This window comes from Cetorhinus maximus, chromosome 5 (genome assembly GCF_964194155.1).
Source record: "Cetorhinus maximus chromosome 5, sCetMax3.hap1.1, whole genome shotgun sequence".
NCBI lineage: Eukaryota > Metazoa > Chordata > Chondrichthyes > Lamniformes > Cetorhinidae > Cetorhinus > Cetorhinus maximus.
In genome coordinates this window covers 9,476,506-9,500,928 of record NC_135883.1, presented here as the reverse complement: position 1 = coordinate 9,500,928, position 24,423 = coordinate 9,476,506, and the positions used below count along the sequence as shown (strand labels likewise).

The window sequence follows — 24,423 nt, the reverse complement described above, 5'->3', positions numbered from 1 at the left end:
AATAAAAACGTATGGACAGAATTTTCATCATTTATATGTTCAGGTGACTGATTCTGACGTGTAGGCATTTTTTTTTCTGGATTTTAAAATCTTTCTTCGTTGCTTTTAAATTCTTAGGCTCCCTGAGGCAACTCTCTGCCTTCAGGAAGCTTTCATTCCGCACTTGCCCGCACTGTGCTTATGTCAGCACCCCCCCACCTCCTCCCACCACCCCCCCCAACCCTGGCAGCATTAAGCCTCTCAGCGCGCGCTTCACGCTGGCTGGCTGTGAATAGGCCTGCCAGAGTGAAATCGTGGTTGAGTGCCGATTTGTAGTTGGCGGTCCATTCTCCGGCCGATCCCAGACCCTTCCCGCCGAGCTGAAAATTCTGCCCTCGGATGCAGGCCATCAGGTCCAGGGAAAATTGTCAGCTTTAAGCTCCATTGGTATTCTCATTATTTTTTTTCTCTAGTGATCGTGATTGTTTTAAGTTCCTCCCTCCCTCCTTTTTGCCTCGAGATTTTCTATTATTCCTGGGCCACATTTTGTGTCTTCTACGGTGAAGACAAACTCAAAATATTTGTTCAAAGCCTCTGTCATTTCTTTGTTTTCCATTAGTAATTTCCCAGTCTCACACTGGAAGGGACCATTGTTCCTTTTAGCTATTTTTTCCCTGTATACACTTATAGAAGCTTTTACTGTCTGTTATTATGTTTCTTGCCAGTTTTCTCTCATACTCCAATTTCTCCCTCTTTATTAGTTTTTAGTCATCCTCTGCTAGTTTCTCCCACTAATCTTCGCAGCGTTGTATGCCTTTTCTTTCAATTTGATACCATCCTTAAATTCCTTAGTTAGCCACAGATGGTGCATCCTTTCCCTGGAGTCTTTCTTCCTCGATGGAATATATCCATGCTGAGGGTTATGAAATATCTACTTAAATGTCTGCCACTGCTTATCTACCAACTTACCTTTTAACCTATTTAGCCAGTCCACTTCAGCCAATTTTGCTTATATGCCTTTGCAAACACCTTTATTTAAATCCTACTTATTGACCCACATTTCTCACTCTCAAGCTGAATATGGAATTTTTAACAGGTTATGATCATTCCTGCCTCAAGGACCCTCACTATGAGGTTTTTTAATTAATCCCTCTCGTTACAGATTACAAATGCATGCTCCGCCGCGAAGGTGTCAGGTAGCCGTAGAGCATCCAGGTTTTACTTACTTACTGGAGGTGGCCGATTAAGTGGCTGCTTCTGCATTTGCCATCCATTAAAGGATCACAGGTGGGATCTCAAGCAGGAGGCCCAAGCAAAGGGCTCAAAGCTCTAAACAAAAAGCTAAAAGCTAAAAGTTCTGCCGAAGGGCCATGAAGGCTCGAAACGTTAACTGATTTCTTCTCCGCCGATGCTGCCAGACTTGCTGAGTTTTTCCAGGTAATTCTGTTTTTGTTTTGTTTTGGCTCAAAGCTCTATACCGTCAGCAGCCACGCTTGGAGAGGTGGGTGCTGCAGAGGCAGGCAGGTGAATGCGAAGGCATCTCAAAATGGAGGCGCTCTCTGCAACATTCTAAAAATGTAAATAGTCAGGCCCTCAATGTATGGATCCCCTCCATAGAATGGCTTGTAATCGTGGCTGTGGCCCTCTCATCCCAGTGATTCCATGCTGGGGGGATTATGAGGCCCACCATTCTGCTATTGGGAGGACACCTCCATTGACCTGCAGGGCTCCAGCCCGATCGGGGTGGGGGGCCCAACCACTTTCGCCAAGATGCCAGCTGCACCATAACCATGCCCCCAATTAGCCACTTAATCAGCCTCATGGGTTCCCCACCACTGCTGGGCAGGTAGCTTCAGCCTCATCGACTCTGCTTCCAGCAAGATTTCTCAGAAGCAGGTAGCATCAGGTAACAGTCCCAACACACTAACGTGAAGCTTTCTCCCAATCCCGCCTTCTAACCCCCTTTGTGGGGCCAAGAAGATCCTGCCAAAGATTGGCGGATGCACAACACTGTGCCATTTCTGACATATAACTTACACTTGCTCACTTGCATAATTCAAGTGATCCAGCCTATTCGTAATAAAAACAGAAAATTCTGGATCGGCAGGTCAGGCAGCAGCTGCAGAGAAAATATAGATGTAGATGTGAAAGCAAAATACTGCAGATGCTGGAAACCTGAAATAAAAACAGAAATGCAGAAAAAGACTCAGCAGGTCTGGCAGCATCGGTGGAGAGAGAAACAGAATTAACGTTTTGAGCCCGTATGACTCTTCTTCAGAGTTCCTTGTAGATGGATATAGACTTGAAATAGTGTATTGAGAGATTCAAAGTGAACACAGAATGTTAAAATTGGCAAAGGTATTAATATATTAATTAGAGTTAGCTATAAAAAGTGAGTGGGTTACTTTCCAATTTATCTTCTCTTTTTTCATCCTGGCTGCATTTTTATAGCATTTTTGGAACTGAGACAGATTGGGCATTGATTGTGTGCTACAACCTTGTCCTCAGTTAATCAAGATGTTGGGTTTTAATTATCTGTCACCTAATGTTCATCATTTTCCTTTCATACCCAGGTTAATGGAAATATTCTGACAAGCCATGCTGATTTTAATCCCTTCTTGTTTCATTTACAGACTTTTCGATGGCCTGTTGCCAGTAACATTGATGGAAATGAGATGCTGGAGATTCAAGTTTACAACTACAGCAAAGTCTTTACGAATAGGTGAGGCAGTGCATTCTATTAACCCACATTAATTCACAGGGCTTGACATTATTTGGATCACTTTTGCTTTCATTCAGTGGAAATCAATTGTCAGACAAATCAGTAGGCTGGATTATCAAGCATGTTTGCTCATGACATAAAACATTTACAGAATGTGTTCAATGTTTCATTAGCACTTCCATTTATACACTTACAAAGCATAATGGTAATTATTGATTTTGGGTCTATAGAAACATTGGATTATAGAAACATACATTCAAGTTTGTTTTATTATTTCATGGAATGTGGACATCACTGGCTAAGCCAGCATTTGTGACCCATCCCTCATTGTCCTTGAGAAGTACTGCAGTCCATGTGGTGTAGGTACATCCACAGTGCTGTTAGGAAGGGAGTTCCGCGATTTTGACCCAGTGACAGTGAAGGAACAGTGATATAGTTCCAAGTCAGGATGTTTTGTGGTATGGAGGGGAACTTGCAGGTGGTGGTGTTCCCATGCATCTGCTGCCCTTTTCCTTCTAGGTGCAGAGATCGTGGGTTTGGAAGGTGCTGTCAAAGGAGGCTTGATGAGTTGCTGCAGTGCATCTTATAAGTGATACACACTGTTACCACTGTGTGTCAATGGTGGAGGGAGTGAATGTTTAATGTGGTGGATGGGCTTGTTTAGCGTTGTAGGAGCTGCACTCATCCAGACCAGTTAAGAGTATCCCATCACAGTCCTGACTTGAGCCTAGTAGATGGCAGACAGGTTTTGGGAAGTCAGAAGTTGCGTTACTCGCTGAAGAATTCCCAGCTTCTGACCTGGTCTTGTAGCCAGAGTATTTATTTGGCTGGTCCAGCTCAGTTTCTTGTCAATGGTAATCCTCAGGATGTTTATATTGGGGGATTCAGTGATGGTAATGCCATTGAATGCAAGTAGAGATAGTTAGACTCTCTCTTGTTGGAAATGATCATTGCCTGGCACTTGTGTGGCATGAATGTTACTTACCATTTATCAACCCAAGCTTGAAGGTTGTCCAGGACTTGCTGTATTTGGACATGGACTGCTTCAGTATCTTAGGAGTTGCGAATGGTGCTGAACATTGTGCAATCATCAGCAAACATTCCCCCTCATGATGGAGGGAAAGCCATTGATGAAGCAGCTGAAGATGGTTGGGTCTAGGACACTACCCTGAGGAACTCCTGTAGTGATATCCTGGAGCTGAGATGATTGATCTCCAACAACCACAACCATCTTCCTTTGTGCTAGGTATGACTCCAGCCAGTGGAGAATTTCCCCCTAATTCCCAATGACTCCAGTTTTGTGAGGGCTCCTTGATGCCACATTCGGTCAAATGCGGCCTTGATGTCAAAGACAGTGGGAGCTTATAAAATTGTAATGATAATTACATCTGATTTCCACTGATGAAAAAGGGTCCAGAGTTTTCTATTCATTTATTTCACATGCCAAAACACTAAAAAGATTCCCCTGAGTACACAAAGTCTGTGCTGAGAGTACTAAAGATGAAAGTTTACCACTGAGCAGTTCAAAGCCTTGCATGCCTTTAAACATGACAGGAAAAGCTCTCTCCATTACAGTGTTCATCCTCTCCAGCTTCAGAGAGATAGCACTGAGATTACTCATTAACAAGACTGTAGTTTGGAAGAGCAACACAAGATTTTCAAATACTGAAGCCAGATCTCTTTCTCATGTCAGTAACATGAGAACTGTAGTAGTTGCATAACATTCAGTATTAATTTTTAATAAACTCTGGGACAATACCATTGTTCAAGTATCACATGGTGATTTCCTGTTTTTACAACTCTTTCCCAAAGAAGGTTGTCATCCATAACCATGAAGGAAAGACACAGCAGGATTTAGAATATGATGTCCTGTTCCTAGCTGGAGTGTTTCCTCTCAAGGGTAGTTTTCTAGCACTGCAGTTACCCTTGATATCGCCATAAATGCAATTCTAACTGTTCACCCTGGCACAAGTTGTGTTTTTGTTCTTGTGCATGCTGTAAAATTTATACCATCGTGCTTGCAACTTATTTGAAGCAACACCCCAGAACAAGGTTCTAAGATTACTTGAGCCTCAAGTACGTATGTGAAACAAACACACAATGAGTAACTTAATATTTATAGGTTATGATTAATAAAAGGAGATAGCTAACTTCCTGATGTTAAGATCTTTATGTGTCCTAGGATAATAGAATAATACAGCACAGGAGGCCATTCAGCCCATTAAGCCTGCGCTTGTGCTTTCGAAGAGCAGTCCATTTTGTCCCATTCTTCCCCATATCCCTGCAATTTTTTCTTCTTCAGGTATTTATCCAAAATCCTTTGGAAAGTTACCATTGAATCTGTTCCCTTCACCCTATCAGTCAATGCATTCCAAATCCTAATCACTTGTTGCATAGAAAGGTTTTTATTATGTCACTGCTAATTCTTATGTCAATCACCTTAATTCTGTATCCTCTAACACTGAATCCTTCAGTTCTGAAGTTAAATTATCTCCATCTACCTCATTCCACATATCATACGACCTATTTCTCTCAATTAAGCAATGGGTTGGGCAACGACAATTTGCAATTATGTAGCAGCGTTAATCTGGATAAATATCCCATAGGGCTGTGAGGACCTTATCCCATGTAGGCAAAGCTATAAACCAGGTGAGGCTTGCCAATTCTAGCACAATTTATATGTAATCAGGGTATCCTGGATGTCCATCGCCTTGGTGTGTCCTTCTTGAACTGCACTGAAAACATGACCTTTTTTGATTGGGTAAGCTCTGAGAAAGTATCCAACATGGCATTTAGTTAAGCAATCCCACATCCCAACTTCCTTTGAGGAAAAAGCTCACACACCAACTGTTTGCCTGCTTGAGCATATTTTTGGAGATGAATGCCTGAGACTTCTCCTAGAGTATCCTTTGGATTTGTGCTCATTTGGCTAATAAAATATCTAAGTTCTATCATAGGGAGGATATAGGACGTGCTGGACTTTATATAATTGAGATGATTTCAGCTTTTTTCGTGTGTCATCTTTTAAGCGCTTATTGTAACAGGAGAATAGAAAAATGAATAAATTGCAGGGTACTAGGAGTATTCATCACAATCTGCAGTGTTTGAGAAGAATGATGGACCACAATCTGTATGCATGACACAGCGGGGATCATTTTAATCTAATTTGCTGAACGAAAGAATTGAAAACTGTAGAGGTTGGGAGAACATCCCACCCAGAACGATTCTTCATTGATTTTACCAGTGAGTAACACCAGCATTGCATTCAGTCCCTTGTTCCCTTTATGCTAATGGATTAGAAATAGGCTTTGCGATACTAATAACTAATGCATTATATGAAATAGCTTTGCCTATTATTTTAATTACCCCCAGTGTACCTTAATTATATAATTATTCCATAATATAAACCCAGGTTCAATAAATAATCAAAATATGCAAATATTTCCCAAATTGGCAGGAAACCCCAATAACTTTTTTTCATACTTCTGCTTTGATTTTATACTCGAGTGAAATAAATATATTTGAAGGTAAAACTGACAAACCTTGCTCGATATAATCTCCATGTCAAATATCACACAAATAATATGACCTAACTATATCAGCAATGCTTTGAAAAAAGCAGTTTTTAATATAGTTAAAGCCTTCACTGTGTAAGAACATGGAGGAGGAACGTTGATGGCACATTTATTACAATACCGAGCTAATTAACTCTACCTATATAGTGGCCACAGTGGCTGAATTAGATCAGCATTATTTTCCCAATCTTCGTCCATGAATGTCTGTTTAGAATTAAAGCCAATACCAATGGAGTTTTGGCTGAGTTGTGGTTAAAAAGACAGGTATGAAATGTCACTCTCTTGTAACTCTGCTTTATGCTAATGGATGAAATAGGCTTTGTGATACTAATAACTAATGCGTTATATGAAATAGCTTTGCCTATTACTTTAATAACCATATTGGTCTATTTAGAGTGAACAACAATGCATTTCTTACCAATATTGAATATGCCATTTTAACCTAATAGTTTTACAATTAGCCTAAATATGTTATATATAACATGCCTATGAATTGGAATTAACACATTAGTCAATCCACTAACCTGGTGGGCCTCATTTCTGCCATTTAGTGACATGACATGCCCAGTAGTAATACTGCCATCTCTACTCAGGGTACCACTAAGGGACAGGAAAGTGGGGACTCCTGTTATAGAGACTTCCAATTCCCCTCCTCCATGCTACCAGCCACCATCCCCCAAATCTAGGCCTGTTCTTTCTCTAGCACCACTGACAAAGTTAGAGTAGGCACAGCTCCAAACAAGCCAATTGGAATCCCTATCTTAAGGCAGGGCAGTGACATATTCTAACGTGTGCCTCTTTGGCAGATTTTTCAAGGCCAGAGAATCTTTTATGATTCAAAACAATATATCCAAATGGTCATAGGCAAAATTCTTCTCTATAGATATGTAAAACTAAAACAAATAGAATTTGTAGAAAAATATTTTCATTTGCAAGTGGAAAGGGAAAAATGAGTGATTAATCTCTCCTCAATCTTCATCATGAATGTTTGTTTAAGAGTTGAAGCCAATATCAATGGAGGTTTAGCTGAGTTATGCAAATGTTACTCCCTTAAGGCAATTAATCTAGAGGTGCTTGAATGGGATTTACCATTAGCATATAATGTGGGGTATCTATTCAAGTATGTTTTTGAAAAATAGCTCTCAGTATAAAGGATACAGTTTTTCATAATAATATCCTGCAACATATTCATTTTGAAAATGATAACTTTGAGCAAGAAGAATATGAGATGTCGATGACCTGAATATATCCTCCTGTATGCTGCACAGAATATGGAGCTCCTACAAACGACACGGATCATGGAAAATCCTATCCCAAGGTGTTCAAGGCCTCAAAGGTCCACTAAATTGAAAGCATTCTTTATGCCATGACCTCTTTCATACCATAATTAATTCGGTACTTGAACAGGGTGATATAGGTTGCATACCAGGAAGGGAAAGCAGCAGATCAGGATTGCACACTGTCTACGTGTAAGGAATTTTCTCCATTTCCAATGTACCCCTCTACATTTTGTTTGGCATGGCATTCAAACTATTTAAATGAGTGATAATAAGGCTCAGTAATGAATTTGGAACCAGTTGAGCAAGAGAACAATCAATGCAACATATCCTGACCAGGGCAAGTAATCCTTAGGGTCTGCCTGGAATGGAGGCAGTAACATGCATTCTGGGATACATTATCTGCGGCACACTTGATACAAGCTTATACCCAAGATCCAAACAACCTCTCAAGAGAATGCAATGGACACATCCCTATCTGGGAATAAATCAACAGTGCCTGTTCACCAGAAGCTAGGCAATGACAATAATCACAACTCAAAGAACTATTAGTCAATGCATCAGGATAGGTGTCCCTACCATCCCATTTGAATCCTGTATCTCATGAAAATTTTAGACCTGTAGTTGGTACAATTCTTTCCATTATTATTAATGGCCAGAAAATCATGGACTGCATGCTTAAGATTTTCCAAGCTTTGCTCCCTGCAAGGAATGCACACCACAGGGAGTACTTAATCATGGAGTTACTCAAATTGTTCCAATTGTTTTCTGGACACTTTCCTTAGTGTGTGCAGAACATTGACAACAAGTCCAACAAGTAAACTTCTATAAACGTGTACAAAGCCTCAGTCTTTATGTCAACGCCTGAAAATATTATTGAAAAGCCTTAAAAATGAGTCGGATGGAAGTAACCATGGATGAGTATTCTTGAGGTTTGCATTGTTACCGTTTGGGGATTGAATAAGCGGGTCGAGCACTTGATTTGGTAGTTTAGGGTTTCTATGACAATGTGATCTGAGTTAGATACGGTTCTGTCACACATACCCTGTTATGTCTTTCTCCAGTCTTTCTGGCAACATTTTTGAGGCAAGGCCAGTTACAATGAAATCACACAACCCACTTTATATATCATGGAGATCAAGTCAGCATGCAGAATAACAAAGCAAACTCTACATAATTCATCAAACTCGTTTTTCAAAAAATTAGAAAAAAAGATAATGAACCCTCCCATGGGCAAACATACTTGTTTGCAGGTGTTTTTCACTCTAGATGAGACCTAACTGTTAGACCAGATTTCCTCCATTGTTTGTTTTCAGTTCTAGGCCAAGAGTATAGTTCATTTTTCAAAATCTGAATGCCATGGGTCATGGGTTTTCTTCTCTTTTTCTGTTAATTCTGACTCAAGAAAGAAGAGTGAAAGCTTCCCATGCACCGATTTACTAACACGTTCATCAAGCAAAGCAATAGCATCCTCATTAGACACATATATGGCCCATAACTTCCGGGTTCCAGGGCAGTGTATCTGGGGAATACCCCAGAAATGAGCTGGTCAACCACCCCTACCGCCAACACCCCCCCTCCGCCACCCACCCCCCCACCCCCACCCCCAACCCCAACCCCAGAGGTTCCCAGGTAAGGATTGCACGGCAATTGCCCGGGAAGTTCAAACTTCCGATGGGCAATTGCCCTGCACTGGGAGCCATCCAAAAACGCAATTTAAACCGTAAACGTCAGGTGGTTCCGACTGTCTTACAGCAATAGTTGCCCAGAAAATGTTAGGAGAATTAAAACTACTTCTAGCTTTTGAGTAACTATTGTACTGACTTCCCTTGACCCCCCCAGAGGAGCCCTGACTACCCCAACCCCAGTACACCCCTCTGATCCCACGGGCCTTCCATACCCCCTGAATTCCCACGGAACTCCCCCCACCCACCTGACTCCCAGCAGGACCTCCCCACACCATCCCCTACCCACCATGGGACACCCCCTGGCCTCCCATGATACTCCCTTCCCACCCCCTGACCCCCCCCACAGGGCACTCCATACACTCCTAACCCCAAAGGGCCACCCTGACTACCGCCACTCCCCCACTAGACCCCCATTCCCCCCCTAACTACCCCTGACATCCCCACAGGACACCCCTACAACCCACCCAACCCACATGGGTCACCCCGACAGCACACACTCCAGGCAGCACCACCCTTACTGCACCCACCCTGGACTACATCCCCCCCCAACCGCCCTCAACCACCTGACACAACCCATCCCATCCCCCCGCTACCCAACCACCAACAAATCCTACCCACTTACCTTCCAAACCTACCTTCTCCCTGGTTTGAAAGTGGCTGGACCTTTAAACTTACCTGGTTTACAGCAGCTAGTGCCGTAAAAAAGGGGCGTGGCTTCCTTACCTGGGACTCTGCAACCCTTGATGGAAGACCTCGGACCTCAGGAGCGCACTGCCCTACACAGTTCTTGCCCGCCTGTGTCGGAAGGTCAGGCTAAAATGGAAAGCAGGAGCAGAGTGGCAATCCACAGAAGTTCAGTCCCATAGAAGCTATGTCCCCTTTCATGTGAGAAAAGGTAGTACGCATAAGAATTCTATCCAGTTCCTGCAGAATTTATCATGTCACATAGCTACAAGGCAGGTTCCTTGTAGGAAGAGAAAGTTACCACCTGCTTCAGAAGGCCATTCTACTTATTCTGACATTGCCTCAAGGATTTGAGTTTCCTGGCATAATTTTCATTTGAATGCTTTGTCAACTGCCCGTATCAAAGTGGTTTATTGTTTCTGCCCATGGTGCACATTCATATTCGACTGAAATTGATTGGCACAAGATGTAGATTCATGAGTTTAAAACAAATCAGCCTGACCAAAAATATGGGAAGGGAAAGAGGACTAAGATTTCAGAGCTGTGACATATGGTTATTGTACATCATTCTTATCATTCCAGTTCAAAGATGAATGTAAAATGCCTCCTGGTATTGCACTTAAACAATCATCCATTATTCAGGAAATGTAATTGCACAGAATCTGTCCTTCTAAAATCCCACGGAAGCTAACATTTTGGGTACTAAGTAAAGTGTTATGTAAAGAGAACATAGCTCTTTGTGTAAAGGGAACATAGCTCTAACCATAGCTCTATCTTATTTATTAATTATTCTTTCGACATCTGATGTAACCAGGACGCTGTTATCATGTTGTGACACATCAGGCTAACTGGTGTACTATTTGGGTAATGGGCAACAAATGATGCTTAGAAATGAGACTTTCTTGTTTGAACAAACCCTTTCCAGCCTATGAAGCAAATGGTGCACGCCTGTCATTGTTTCTATCTAACGCAGTGACACCATTGTCTATTCTTTTGGCTACCTCATTCTTTTCTAAATGTGGCAACCCATTTAAGAACCAGTTTAATTTCTGGCAGGGAAACTAAAGGTAACAGCTATTAATAATGCACAGGCACTGTTCATCTTAATGAACAACAGACACTGGACACACACAGTATCAAATGGACACACATTTAATTATTGAATCTGATTGGATTCAGTATCCTATGTGTCAACATCTCTTTTAGGTTTCAATCACCATGGGATTAATTACTTGTGTAGCTAGTCCCTCTGTTCTAGCAACTGAGCAAGATAGTTATTAGAATGCTTGCTGTCCAAAATGCTTTTGTGCTCAATTGTTATTGTTCATACATTGGAACTTCATTATGCGGGTTTAAGATTACAGCTAAAGCTACAATTCAACTAACATACTTTCTAAGCTATTGTTCATTAATTGTTATTTATTTCGCACCCATCTGAGTTCTTTAAAGAAGTCAAAATACTTTTGGCAGCACACATAATTCCTTATATAACGGTATCTTAATTTTGTTGGGCAAGGACATTAAGAGAAATGGAACAATGTTGGTAAGTGCTGTTGAGGTACTGATTAAGCACGGTCTAATTGAATGACAGAGCAGTGTTACAAAAGCATAATAGTTTTCATGAGATTTTTCTGGTTTATTGTAAAGTAGGTTTATGGGTGTGAGTATAATTGGTTCCATCTGTGCGATTTAATTACATTTGGAGTCAGGTAGACTGCAAGCTTGAAATCATCAAAAGAAGCTAGGTGCAGAAATGTGTTTGAAATGCCAATGAGTAAACATGGTTGCTGACTTAGCATGTAAGGCGTGAAGGGAATTTGCTTTTTTAGATAAGTGAAGGGATTGTTTGGATTTCAAAGAGGTGTTATTCTGTTTACGATGAGCCAGAGAAGCCAGGGTAAGAAGTGTGTTTATTTTTTCCCAAAGGTTACTGACAATATTGGCAACATGAAAGTTTTTATATTATGGGAAAGGTACCATTCCAAAGACAAATGGAACAATGGAATTTACATATTAAAGAGAGAGAAACATATATAAAGGAGAATGAAAGGTTATGTGAAGTGAGGGCCATGTAAGATCAAATAGGAGTTTGTGAAACAGCCTTCAAGAAGCCTCCAGCCATTTGTGCGTAAGTCGGTTATGCCCAGCAACTGAAGTTGAAGATAACCGTTTGGAATTGCACTGTCAAGTGGGCACTGTGTTAACTTGCTGGTTTTGTTTTTAAACCTAAAATCTATTTTGGGCTGCTGTCTCAAATGAGGTGTGTAACTGGGAGTCAGGTCAAGTAGGAATTTTAGGAGTTGTTATAGTATTAACTAATTGTAGTCTTATGTATGTGCTCTTGAAATCTTTTATTTTATTAATAAATATTTGAATTTAATTTTTAAAATCTCTAAAGGTCTTGGTAGACTCATTACTTCTGAAACCAGTGCACACATCTTCTCGTAATAAATACAAATTGCAAAACCACTGTGATAGTGGGACCAAGTTTCCCTTGTGGATTTGGCCCACCTGGCACACATCATCTGCCACATCATAGCAGCAGGCTTAATGGGCTGAATTGCCTACTCCTGTTCCTATGTTCTAAATTTACCTAGTCTTTCATTATAATGTATGTCTTTATTCTGTAATCCTGTATTTTCATGTCTACCCTATGTCAAGGCAATTGGCACTGGCCATAGCACACACAAGGTATGATCTGAGCAAAGTGCAGACACAGCTTGTACCCTCCCGCTTTAGTTCCATAGGGCAGAATCGTCCCAGATTTGCAGTAGCGGGTATGAAAAAAGACATTTTAGCCTCCAGCCGCAAAGGCAGGTTTTCATGCCATATCGTCCCCTTCCCACCTCATAAATGACGCAGTCACGGGAAACTCACCAGATTGCTGGTGGTAGGCCTCTGAATAGCTCGCCACACTGTTACCTTGCCACTTCCTCACGCCGGGCACCATATTTAAAATGCAGCCATGTGCACACTTCTCAATGCTTGCAGCCCAGGACTGCTCCACGGAAGACATGGCCCCAATAGTCAGGAAGATTGCAGCGCCCTGATTTAGTGATGCATGCCTGAGACACCTTCGGGACGCCCTGGAGGCCCATCGCAAAGTCCTCTACCATCGCTCTGGCCGCAGGAAGCCTATCAGCGTAACCACTCCACTTGGGAGGTGGTGGCAGAGATGGTCAATGCCAATGCTGCACACAAGAGGTTGGCCATCCAGAGCAGAAAATGGACAAATGATCTCATCCATGCCGCCAACTCACAAACTCACAAACCCACTATGCATTCACTGGCATCTCACTCACTGCCAGTTCAAAGGACATCACCGCTCACTCTTTCACATACACCCTCACATCTCCATCTGGCTTCATCTCCTCTGGGTACTGCCTCCTCATCCTGCCCATGGCTCCACTCAGCACACGCATATGACTGGCATCCTTCTCATTTGGCCTGGCACGTGCCTTGCTCACACTCTCTCCATCTGTCTTTATGCCGCACCAGATCTCACACAATCACCAGGAGAGGCTGAAGACGGGGGTAGAGTGCCAGACATCAAGTTCCTCAGTCCGTTTGAGAGTCAGGCATTGGAGCTGGCCAGAGAGGACGTCGACCATTCCTATGGCGACGCTGAGGTCGGCAGCCAACATCCTCGTGAAGATCCTGCACCACATAATCCCTCTCCTAGCGCCACTCTGAGTCCACTGTTCTGTGTTGAACATGGCTGCCCAGCCCTAATAATCTCCACTTTCTCTCCTAGACACATCTGACACGTCACCCTCAGGCAACCATGATCCTGACCCCAGCGCCAAGAGCACCTCAGATGAGGACCCTGAGGCCAGTACCATTGAAGACCTGTAATGGCGCTCACCCACATACTCCACCAGCGCAGTGACACACACCTCCATGGGACCTGGATGTAGAGTTGCATTGGGATCACAACCTGGGAACACAGCACACAATCTGTTCCACAGTAGGCAGAGGCAGGGACATCCTTGGTCTCCGGCATTCGGAGGACTGCTGGAGGCAAGGAACCTGCTGAGTCCGAGTCAGATGATGAGCCTCTGGACTCGGTCCTCAATCAGTTGGTGGAGCTGCAAAGACAATCACGGGAACATCAGGAAGGGATGTCTGGTACACGCCTCAGATTGCAAGGGACAATGGAGGAGTCCATCACCCTTCATTCCAAGGTGATAGTGTCGGCATGCCGGTGCACCGAGGTCAACACTGACAGGATGGTGGCCGCCATGGAAACCTTGGTCCAGGACATTGGTCCTGCACTGCTGCGTGGGCTGAACTCCATCGCTGACGCCATAGTTGGCCCCCAACAGTGTCAATGCGAGAGGGATACGGGGCAGCTCGATCTCACTCCAGCTTCCCCTTCTCCTCAAGGGGTCAGCCAGGGGCCATCGAACACCCATAGGGGGGAGGATCAGCAGCTCAACACCCCGGGGCCATCCACCCAGGTGACTCCGGGAATGTCCAGCCAATTCAAATCCCCTCTTCCTGTGAACTCCACAGCTCCAGCTCCACGGGCCAAGGAGGATGCAACTGGCCCATGGCAGGACACCCAAGGCGGGCCTGGGCCCTCCACGTCTCAGCCCTCCAGAGGGCTCCCACCAAGGTCATCACAGACTGAGTGTAGCAGTCAGCAGGCTGCCTCCACCTCCACTGTGGATGTTGGGGGAGCACAAGGACATGGCGGCAGGGTTAGGAAAGTTAGGAAGATGTAGTTGCAGAGCTTGGGCACAGGTGTTAATCACTTGTATATAATGTTCACTATTGTAAATAAACTCCCAAAAATGTCTCCCTGCCTATGGCTCCTTTTTCTGATGAACAGTGTTCGTGTCACTCAGATGTGAAACCTTGGACCCTGTACAAGATAAAGGCAGGTGTCTCAGTCCAGGGCCTCTTCCCTGTGCAGTGCGTAACCTTCAGGCCAAAGTGATGGTCCGGCCTCACACTCACTGGACACATTACTGATGCCTGCACCTCGATGGTGCTGGTCATTGCTGCCAGAATGTTGTGGGCAGGTGTCACAGAGTTGCTCTCAGCACCTTTAATGTGTGGCGGGCCCTTATCTGTTCAGTATCTGTGTACGGTGACACTGTGCTCCTGAAAGGGTCAGGTGCTGAAGGATGACAAAGGATCAGGCGCATTTAAAGTTTTACGGCCACCTCTCTATGATATGACCCTGATCACAGAGCGCAAGTGAGCTGCCCTCAGCCAGACAGGAGTCAGACATTCTCAGAGGCTATGTGAAGATCTATGGAGTGCCCTCACTGCATGTCATCACCATCTTCCTGGAATCTAGCGACTATTAGGGCCTCTGCTGCGTCTCCATTAGCCTGAGCACTGAGGGTATGTGCACTACCAGCAGACACACAGGAGTCAGATGTTCACAGATGTAAGGTGAGGATGTCAGGACTGTCCTCACTGCAGCTCATCATCATCCTCCACCAATCTTGTGGCTATGAGGGTCTCCCGAGCACGCCTGCCTTGTCTGGCCAGTGCAATGGCCTCATCGCCGGCATCCTCGCCTTTGAGGACCTCATCACCATCATCCCTTTCGACGTTCTCCTCATTGGAGGAGATGTGCAGCTCCTCCATCTCCTTGTCAGCCAGGCCCTCTACGCATTGTGGCGCCCGGTTGTGCAGCGCGCAGGAAGCTATTATGATATGCAACACCCTCTGGGGCCTGTATTGCAGTGCTCTAATGGACCTGTCAATACACCGGAAGCTCATTTTCAAAATGCCTATTGTTTGCTCCACCAAAATCCTGGTCACAGCATGACTATCGTTATACCTTCGCTCTGCTGCAGTCTGAGGCCACCACACATGCGTCAACAGCCACATCCTCGGTGGGTAGCCCTTGTCCCCGAGGAGCCAACCCTGCAGCCTCTGTGGACACAGGAGGATGTCAGGGATTTGAGACCTGACCAGGATGTAGGAGTGGTAGATGCTCCCTGGGAATCATGCGCAGATCTGTAGGATGCGTTTGTGGTGGTCGCACACCAGCTGAACATTCAGTGAGTGGAAGCCCTTGTGGTTGACGTAGTTGACTGCTTGTTGCCATGGAGATCTAAGCACCACGTGAGTGCAATAGATGGCACCCTGCGCCTGTGGAAAACCAGAGATTGCCGCAAATCCCAGCGCTTTTGCTTCCTGGTTTTCCTGATCCCGGTTGAAATGCACAAAGTTCTGTGCCTTCGCGAAGATGGTGTCCGTGACCTCCTGGATACACTTGTGAGTGGGGGCTTGTGTCATCCCGCAGAGGTCACCTGTGGAGCCCTGGAAGGAGCCAGTGGCATAAAAATTGAGTGCCGTTGTCACTTTCCCAGCCATTGGCAGTGGATGCCCTCAATGTCCCAGTGGCACCAAATCCTGCAGCAGGTGGCATATGTGACCGACCAGTTCCCGACACATGCACAGTCTGAGGCGACACTGGTTCTCAGTCACCTGCAGGAATGACAAGCGCCGTCTACAGACCCTGGGTCTAGCGAAATGCCTCCGAGCGACGGCTCACTGTGGATCTTCAGCTGCGCGCGCAGCAGGCCCTGTCTCTCCTTCATCTTGAGGGAGGTGTTCCTCCCTTTGCCAAGCCAGGTATCTCCGCCTCGTTTGGAGAAACTAGGAATGATACAGGCAGTCCGATCTTCAGAATGAGCAGCACCCATAGACCCTGTGCTAAAATCAGACCAAACCATTCGCATTTTTGCGGGGATTATAAATTAACGGTAAACAAGGCTGCAAAATTAGAAAAATACCCAATCCCAGAGATTGAAGATCTGTATACTAAACTTGCAGGAGGAAGATCCCATACTAAACTGGACATGAGTCATGCATATCAGCCGCTCGAGCTCGACAACACATCAGAAGTTATGTCACCATAAACACGCATGAGGGCCAGTACCAATATACACGCCTACCTTTCGGGGTATCCTCTGCCTGTGCGATTTTCCAGAGAACCATGGAAAGTTTACTACAAGGACTTCCCCGAGTTGTAGTGTACCTGAACGATGTCCTAATCATAGGATCCACAGAAGCAGAACGTGTGGCAAACCGGGAAGAGGTTCTGAAGAGATTTTTAGAGGATGGCGTTTATTTTAAAAAAAGAAACGTGCACTTTCTGAACAAAGGATCATGGGTCATTGAGTGGATGCCCAAGGGTTGCATCCATTCGAGGAGAAAGTCAGGGCAATCAAGAAAGCGCCCTCTCCTACCAACATCACGGAGCTCAAGTCTTTTTTAGGCATGGTAAACTATTACAGTCGATTTTTGCCTTATCTATCTACAATGTGAGCCCCTTTGCATTTATTATTGAAGAAGAACCACAGATGGTCCTGGGAGGCACAGTAAGAGGAAACCTTCTCTAGAGTTAAGAAGCTTTTACTCCCATCATGTCTGCTAGTGCACTATAACCCGTTTAAGGAATTGATACTCACTTGGGATGCATCTCCCTATGGAGTAGGAGCAGTATTGCCACGTAAGTTAGAAGATGGATCCGAAAGACTGTATCCAGAACCCTTTCTGCAGCTGAGAAAGGATACTCACAAATTGAAAAAGAGGGTTTATCTATTGTATTTGGAGTAAAGAATTTCATCAATATTTAGACGGTAGACACTTCACCATAGTGTCAGATCACAAACCACTGTTAGGTTTGCTTAGTGAAAATAAGGCAATCTCACCAATAGCTTCTGCTAGAATTCAAAGGTGGGCTTTAATATTGTCGGCATATGTACATTTTTATTCACCGACCGGGTGTGCATATAGCAAATGCAGACGCCCTCAGTCGTCTCCCTTTGCCCAACAGTATTACACATGTTCTAGTACCTCATGAGGTAGTACTTGCATTAAATTTCCTGGACTCCTCACCAGTCTGTGCGAGACACATAAAGAATTGGACGAATCGGGATTCAATTTTAGCAAGAGTCGGCAAACAAGTATTACAAGGATGGTCAAATGCGCAAGTTCCTGAAGAATTAAAACCATTCTTTGTACGTATATCCAAGCTGAATTGTCAAGATGGTATCTTATTATGGGGAGCAAGAGTAGTTATCCCTGTCCAAGGAAGAGAACCATTATTGGAAGAACTTCATTGCGTGCATCCTGGTATTTCGAAAATGAAGATGTTCGCACAAAGTTATATCTCGTGGCCAAGTATAGACAGTGATATAGGACGGGATTTTCCATGCCCACTGACGTTGGCCATGTTTGGTGTAATGAGCGGACAATATGGCGCAATTGGTTTACCTACTTTGCTTCGGGCAGCACTCGCAGTCATCAGCTCCTGGCTTCACAGACAGCACCACATCACTTTTGGGGGGGCTCACGGGTAGGTCTCTATCTACCAGATAAGCCATATATGGGTGGCTTTTCAACAGCTGCAGGGAAAGGTCTTGCTTGTGGAAGGGGAGAAGTGGCTTCAGGCAATGGAAGAAGCTGCAAGACAAAAGCTGTACTGGGGAAGGAGGGTATCCCAGGGTGTGTGGGGGACACATGTTGATCTGTGCAAGTGACCTCAAGATGGTGAGGGCTGAGGAGGCAGTCTCCAGAGGAGATGAGGCCAGATGGACATGTGAGAGTATGTGTGTGTGAGAATGGGTGGCGATGTCCCTTGAGCTGACAGTGAGTCAGATGCCAGTGAATGTGTGATGGGCTTGAGTGTGTGAATTTAGAGTGATGAGATAGTTTCCATGCCCTGGCTGCATGGATGGGATCATTCATCCTCTATCTGCATTGGATGACCAACCTCTTCAGTGCAGCATTGGCACTGACCACCCCTGCCACTGCTTGGCATGCTGGGTTGGGGGTAGAGGACATCACGGCGGGCCTCCACTGTGTCCAAATGGCATTCCAGTGACACGCCGTTAAACCTGTACATTTTTATTCACCGACCAGGTGTGCATATAGCAAATGCATACGCCCTGAGTCGTCTCCCTTTGCCCAACAGTATTACACATGTTCCAGTACCTCATGAGGTAGTACTTGCATTAAATTTCCTGGACCCTTTTGTTTCTTCCCTACAGAAATCATGGGCTGGAAGCACTGAGATGTGTGCATATGGCTGGACATTAAATATGGCGCCCGGCGTGCTGAAGCAGCGAGGTGATGGCATGGCGGGCAAATGAGAGCCCACCCGCCATGGAAATGGCGTGTTTCCCGGGAATGCATAAGTATTGCGATGGAGTTGGGGTGATACAGCATGAAAACCAGCCATCGCGGCCGATGGGTAAAACATTGTTTTACCTACCCACTACCGCGCTTAGTGCAAATCTGGGATGATTCCGCCCATAGGAAAGATGGTGAAGCCCTGTCTCCAGTGTCAGCAGCAGCAGAAGTTTCCCGTTTCAGCTCCACTGCATCTGTGAGAGTGGCCTGGCCGACCCCGGGTTAAACTACGTGGAGACTATGTCAGTCCATTTCTAGGTACCATGTTTCTTCTGATTATCGACACACATTCCAAATGGACGGATGTGTTTGAAATGAGATCACCTACTTCATCTGCAACCATTGAAAAACTGCGCCAGAGTTTCAGTGTTCATGGTTTACCTGGAGTTATTGTGTCTGACAATGGTACGGCTTTCACTAGCACTGAATTCCAAAGATTCGTGAACCTAAATGGGATTAAACACGTCAGAACAGCACCGTATCATCCCTCATCCAATGGGTTAGCAGAAAGAGCAGTACAAACCTCTAAAACAGGCATGAAGAAGCTGTCAAAGGGGACATTAGAAACATGAATTTCAAGATTCCTGTTCAGCTATCGCAAAACTCCCCATGCAACCACTGGTTTAACATCTTCAGAATTGTTAATGAAGCGCCGACTTTGTACGAGATTGAGTCTCGCATTCCCTAATTTAGAGGGGAAGGTGGAGAGAAACCAGGAGAGTCAGAAAGTGAACCATGACGTTTATAGTAAAGGTCAAGTGTTTACTGTGGGAGAGACAGCTTTTGTACGAAATTTTGCAACTGGACCGAGATGGGTCCCTGGCACATCTGCCTCTGAAACAGGACCTTTATCTTATCAGGTAGAAGTGGAAAATAAGATTGTTAGGAAACACGTGGATCATCTCAGAAGCCGAGAAACCCTCCAACAACCAGTTAATCCACCTGAAATCAAAGTCGAAGCTTCAACCCCTGAGATGCCAAGTTGACAAAGAATAGACATACCTGATGTCTCTGCTGAAGTAAATAATTCTGAACTGCCATTGCCTAGGGATGTCCCTGATGCTGCAGTTCCTGTGCAAGTCAATCCAATGGAAGAACCTCCAGTTGTAGAGTTGCATCGCTCTACCTGAATCCGAAAACCTCCTCAAAGACTAAATTTATAATGGCATGAACTGTACATAATATGGGTTAAACTGTTTTGTAGATAAGAGGGTAAAACAAAAGTAAAGGGGGAGGAAGGTAATGATTGTAAGTTAAACCATTTCTTACTGTTATGGGGATCATCTGACTATATAGACCAATCAGCCCTAAGTGCGGGGAAGCTTAGGGGTGGAGATTTTTAGCCTTGATCTTGGAACAAGCGTGTAGTTTCCTCTGAAGTCTGTTAATAAAGTTTCCTGTTTCTTATAAGGAACCTATCCTGCACTCTCCAAGTTTATTACACAGCTTCTACTTTTCTCTGGGGAAAGGAATTCCACAGACTAACAATCCTGAGAGAGAAAAAAAAATCTGTTTATCTCATGGACACCACCATTATGAAAATACTTTGCACATTGCAGCTGAGAGGTTGATGGGACTCTCCTACATATTCACCAACATCCCCTGCAGAACCTTCAGTACTGCCACAAAGGACATTAGCATCAATTGTTGATCTTCAATCAAAATGCCCTCTGATGACATACCCAAGAGGCTATCAGTTATTTGCACATTTAGCTCAGAAATGCCTCAGGCTGAAAGCATGAGCAGCATCTTATTTCCTCATTGCCACCTCCATTTGTTCCTCCTCACATGACCATACTTCTTTCTATACTTCCTTATGCTTAGACCTGCCATAGTGCTTGCAGAAGCTAGAGAGTTTTGTTGTGAACATTGCTCTTTTCCTGACAGACACCAACTGATTTTGCCTCGTCTTGCGAAGAGCGTATAAGGGGAGAAATGACAATTGTTTCAGGATATAATGCCTTGTGACAGAAATAAAGATGCCAATATCTTTTGTGCCCTGGTGCTGATGTGCAATTCATGCGTCCATGTTGCTGAGTGAGAAAACGACCAAGGGTAACAGTGAAGATGGAGGGTATCTGTTGGGTGCTTATAGCACTCTCATGAACACCTCCCACCCCCACCACCTCACTCCCCCGCCAATCCCCTACTCCTTCCACTGATTCAAAGCAAGATGCACCAAAGGCCATCACCTCAATTCAGGCTGACCTTTGAACTGTAGTGGCCCCCTGCACATTTGTTCCGTGTGCCTATGAGCAGACTTCTCCTGGAAATACTTGTAAGAAATTCAGAGGTTGGTTGAGGACCCTGCCAATTTTTAATCAGCTATCCAGCCAGTCCCTATCCCTTTATGTGTAAGTGAAATCCAATGCAGCATGCATAATGGCTTGTATAAGATCTTCTAACATTTAATGTCATTATGCAAGTTAGTTCATAAGATACTTAAGTAAGGAAGATCGTTTGGCTACAATGTCAAGAGTCCAAGAACCATTCAGGTTGCGCATGGCTATTGAATGATTGCCAGGGACTCAAAAGGGCTCCACTGTAGAACTATTAAATGGCTACTTTGCATCAGTCTTTAATACCTAAGTCACCACTGCTACCGATAAGAAGTTACTCTGTTAACAGAAAAATTATAAATGTCAAAATAGACGAACAGACCATCTTAGAATTAGAAACCTTAAGATAGATCAGGATGTCAACCACATGGCATCCACCCAAAAGCTGTTAAAGAGAGGAACATGTGTTTTGTGAGACCCTTGCCTGATTTTTAACTGCTCGCTAGTGATAGAGACTGTTACCTCAGACTGGAAGGACACCCATGCAGTTCTAGTTTTCCAAATAGATGGTAAGTCAACCAGGGAATTATAAGCCTAAACTTTAGCTCTAGGTATGATGCTGGAAGAGATTGTAAGAGATGCTCTATATGATCAACGAGACAAAGAAGGATTCATCAGGGGTATCCAACACACTCCTCTCCAATATGTTGTGAGCCTTTTTACTGAATAGAGAGAGGGAAAGCGTGGTTGTTGAAAAGGGTTTCTTCATGTAGTACATGTGGTGAGAGTGAGAAGAAGCAAGTTGCACGTAGGGTGGGGAGGTGTCCAATGGAAAGAAAGTAGCTGGAGTGTGAAATGTGAAGGAGTCATCAGAGGATCTTCTTGTTCTACCATTGCTACCATGTGAGAGCAGAATGCCCTTAATACCCCCAATGAAGGCAGCAAATTAGAGGTGAATGTATGTTTGAAACAAGAACATAAAAAATAGGTGTAACAATGGGCCATATAGCCCCCTCGATGCTTCTTCTACATCCAATAAGATCATGGCTGCTCATCAACCTCAACTCCACTTTCATACCCTAGCCTCATATCCCTTGTCTCCCTTAGTCTATCACTCTCTATCTTGAATATATTCAACAACAGAGCATTGACAGTTTTCTGGGTTAGAGGATTCCAAAGACTCATAACCCTCCGAGTGAAGAAAGCAGGAGAGATGATGCAATATCGTCTTGTGATATGTGGGGAAGGGTGGAGGGGGTGGTTAGTGTTGGGAAGGGCTCTTGCCAGGTATTATACAAAGAGATGGAGAAGTGAAGGCTGTTACACTGGCTACTCTGGTCACTCCATTGAATATCCGGACTGGATTTGTGATAAGAACATAAGAAATAGAAGCAGGAATAGGCCATTCAGCCCCTCAAGCCTGACCTGCCATTCAATAAGATCATGGCTGATCTGCCCCAGGCCTCAGCTCCTCTTTCGTGCCAGCTCCTCATAGCCCTCAACTCCCCAATATTTCAAAAATCTATCTACCTCCTCTCTTTAAATACATTCACAACTCTCTGGGGTAGAGAATTCCAGACATTCACTACCCTCTGAGAGAAGAAATCCCTTCCCATCTCAGTTTTAAATGAGTGTCCTCTTATTCTATAACTATGTCCCCAGTTCGAGATTCCCCCACTAGTGGAAACATCTTCTCAACATCTACCCTGTCAAGCCCTCTCAGAATCTTATATATTTCAATAAGATCACCCCTCATTCTTCTAAACTCTAATGAATAAAGGCCTAACCTGTTTAGCTGTTCTTGATAAGTCAAGCCCTTCATTCCAGGAATCAGCCTAGTGAATCTCTTTTGAACTGCCTCCAATGCCAGTATATCCTTTCTTAAATATGGCGACTAAAACTGTACACAGTACTCCAGGTGCGGCCTCACCAACACCCTGTACAGTTGTAACAAGACTTCCCTATTTTTAAACTCCAACCCTCCAGCAACACAGGCCAAAATTCCATTTGTCTTCATAATTACTTGCTACACCTGCATGCTAACTTTTGTGTTTCATGCACAAGAACACCCAGATCCCTCTGTGCCGCACTTTTTTGGAGCCTCTCTCTATATAAATAATAGTCTGCCTTTTGGTTCTTCCTACCAAAGCGCATGACCTCACACTTTCTCACATTAAACTCCATTTGCCAAGTTTTTGCCCACTCACTCAACCTATCCATATCCCCTTGCAGATTCCTTAGGCCCTCATCACAACATGTCCTCCCACCTATTTTTGTACCATCAGCAAATTTAGATACATTACACCCTTCCCCCTCCTCCAAGTCATTAATATGGACAGTAAATAATTGAGGCCCTAGGATGGCAGCAGGGGTCCCACCGATGGACCCACAAGAGGAGGGTGAACCTATTGTGGCAGTCAAAGGGACTTGGGGCCGCACCTTGTCAACAGCAGCCAATTAAGTAAATGCTGCCGGGGCTGGCATTCCTATTAAGGAGGGCCGCCCGCCCCCACGAGCTGCCGGTCAATCAGAGGACTGACTGCAGCACTGGGAGCAGTGACCACTCCTGTGGTTGCACCTGGCAGATGAGGGTGTATTGGTGGCCGTGCACCCCCCACAGTCATACAAGTGGTGTCTGTGTCCACCAGAGCCAGTCAGTCAGTAGGGTGGGGTGGGGGGGGTGGGTGGGGGGTTGTTGCTGAGGAACCCGCCATTACCGCAGGTGTGGCCATTATAGCTCCACGGAGCAAAGAGTGCTCAAAATAGAGGGCTCCCTCCCAGAGACTGCTGGGAGGCCACCAGGGTTAGCTTGGGGGGTCTCCCATTGCCGAGGCGGGTCTCCCCCACCGTTGCTGGTTAAATGTCAGCTGAGGTGGAAGAGGCCTTTAATTGGCTACTTAAGCGATCAATTGGGCTGTGGATGGGCAGGCCATGTGTCATCTTTCTCACTGCTGGCAAGATTGCCTGGTGGCAGGAAGTTGCGGGCACACCAGCTGCCACATTCCCACACCATCTTGCCAGCCTTCCTGCCTCCCAAATCACCCCCAAATGGCT

At 44.7% G+C, this 24,423-nt stretch overlaps 1 protein-coding gene across 4 annotated transcripts in view; it reads left to right on the top strand.

Moving 5' to 3' along the window:
- The window catches only part of otofa (otoferlin a), a 470,909-nt gene that overhangs the window by 90,430 nt on the left and 356,056 nt on the right, over positions 1 to 24,423 (top strand). For all 4 annotated transcript variants that reach the window (XM_078541508.1, XM_078541509.1, XM_078541506.1 and 1 more), the window contains exon 3: positions 2,613 to 2,701. In XM_078541508.1, the coding sequence (XP_078397634.1) occupies positions 2,613 to 2,701 (89 nt within the window). The remainder of the gene's footprint in view (positions 1 to 2,612; positions 2,702 to 24,423) is intronic.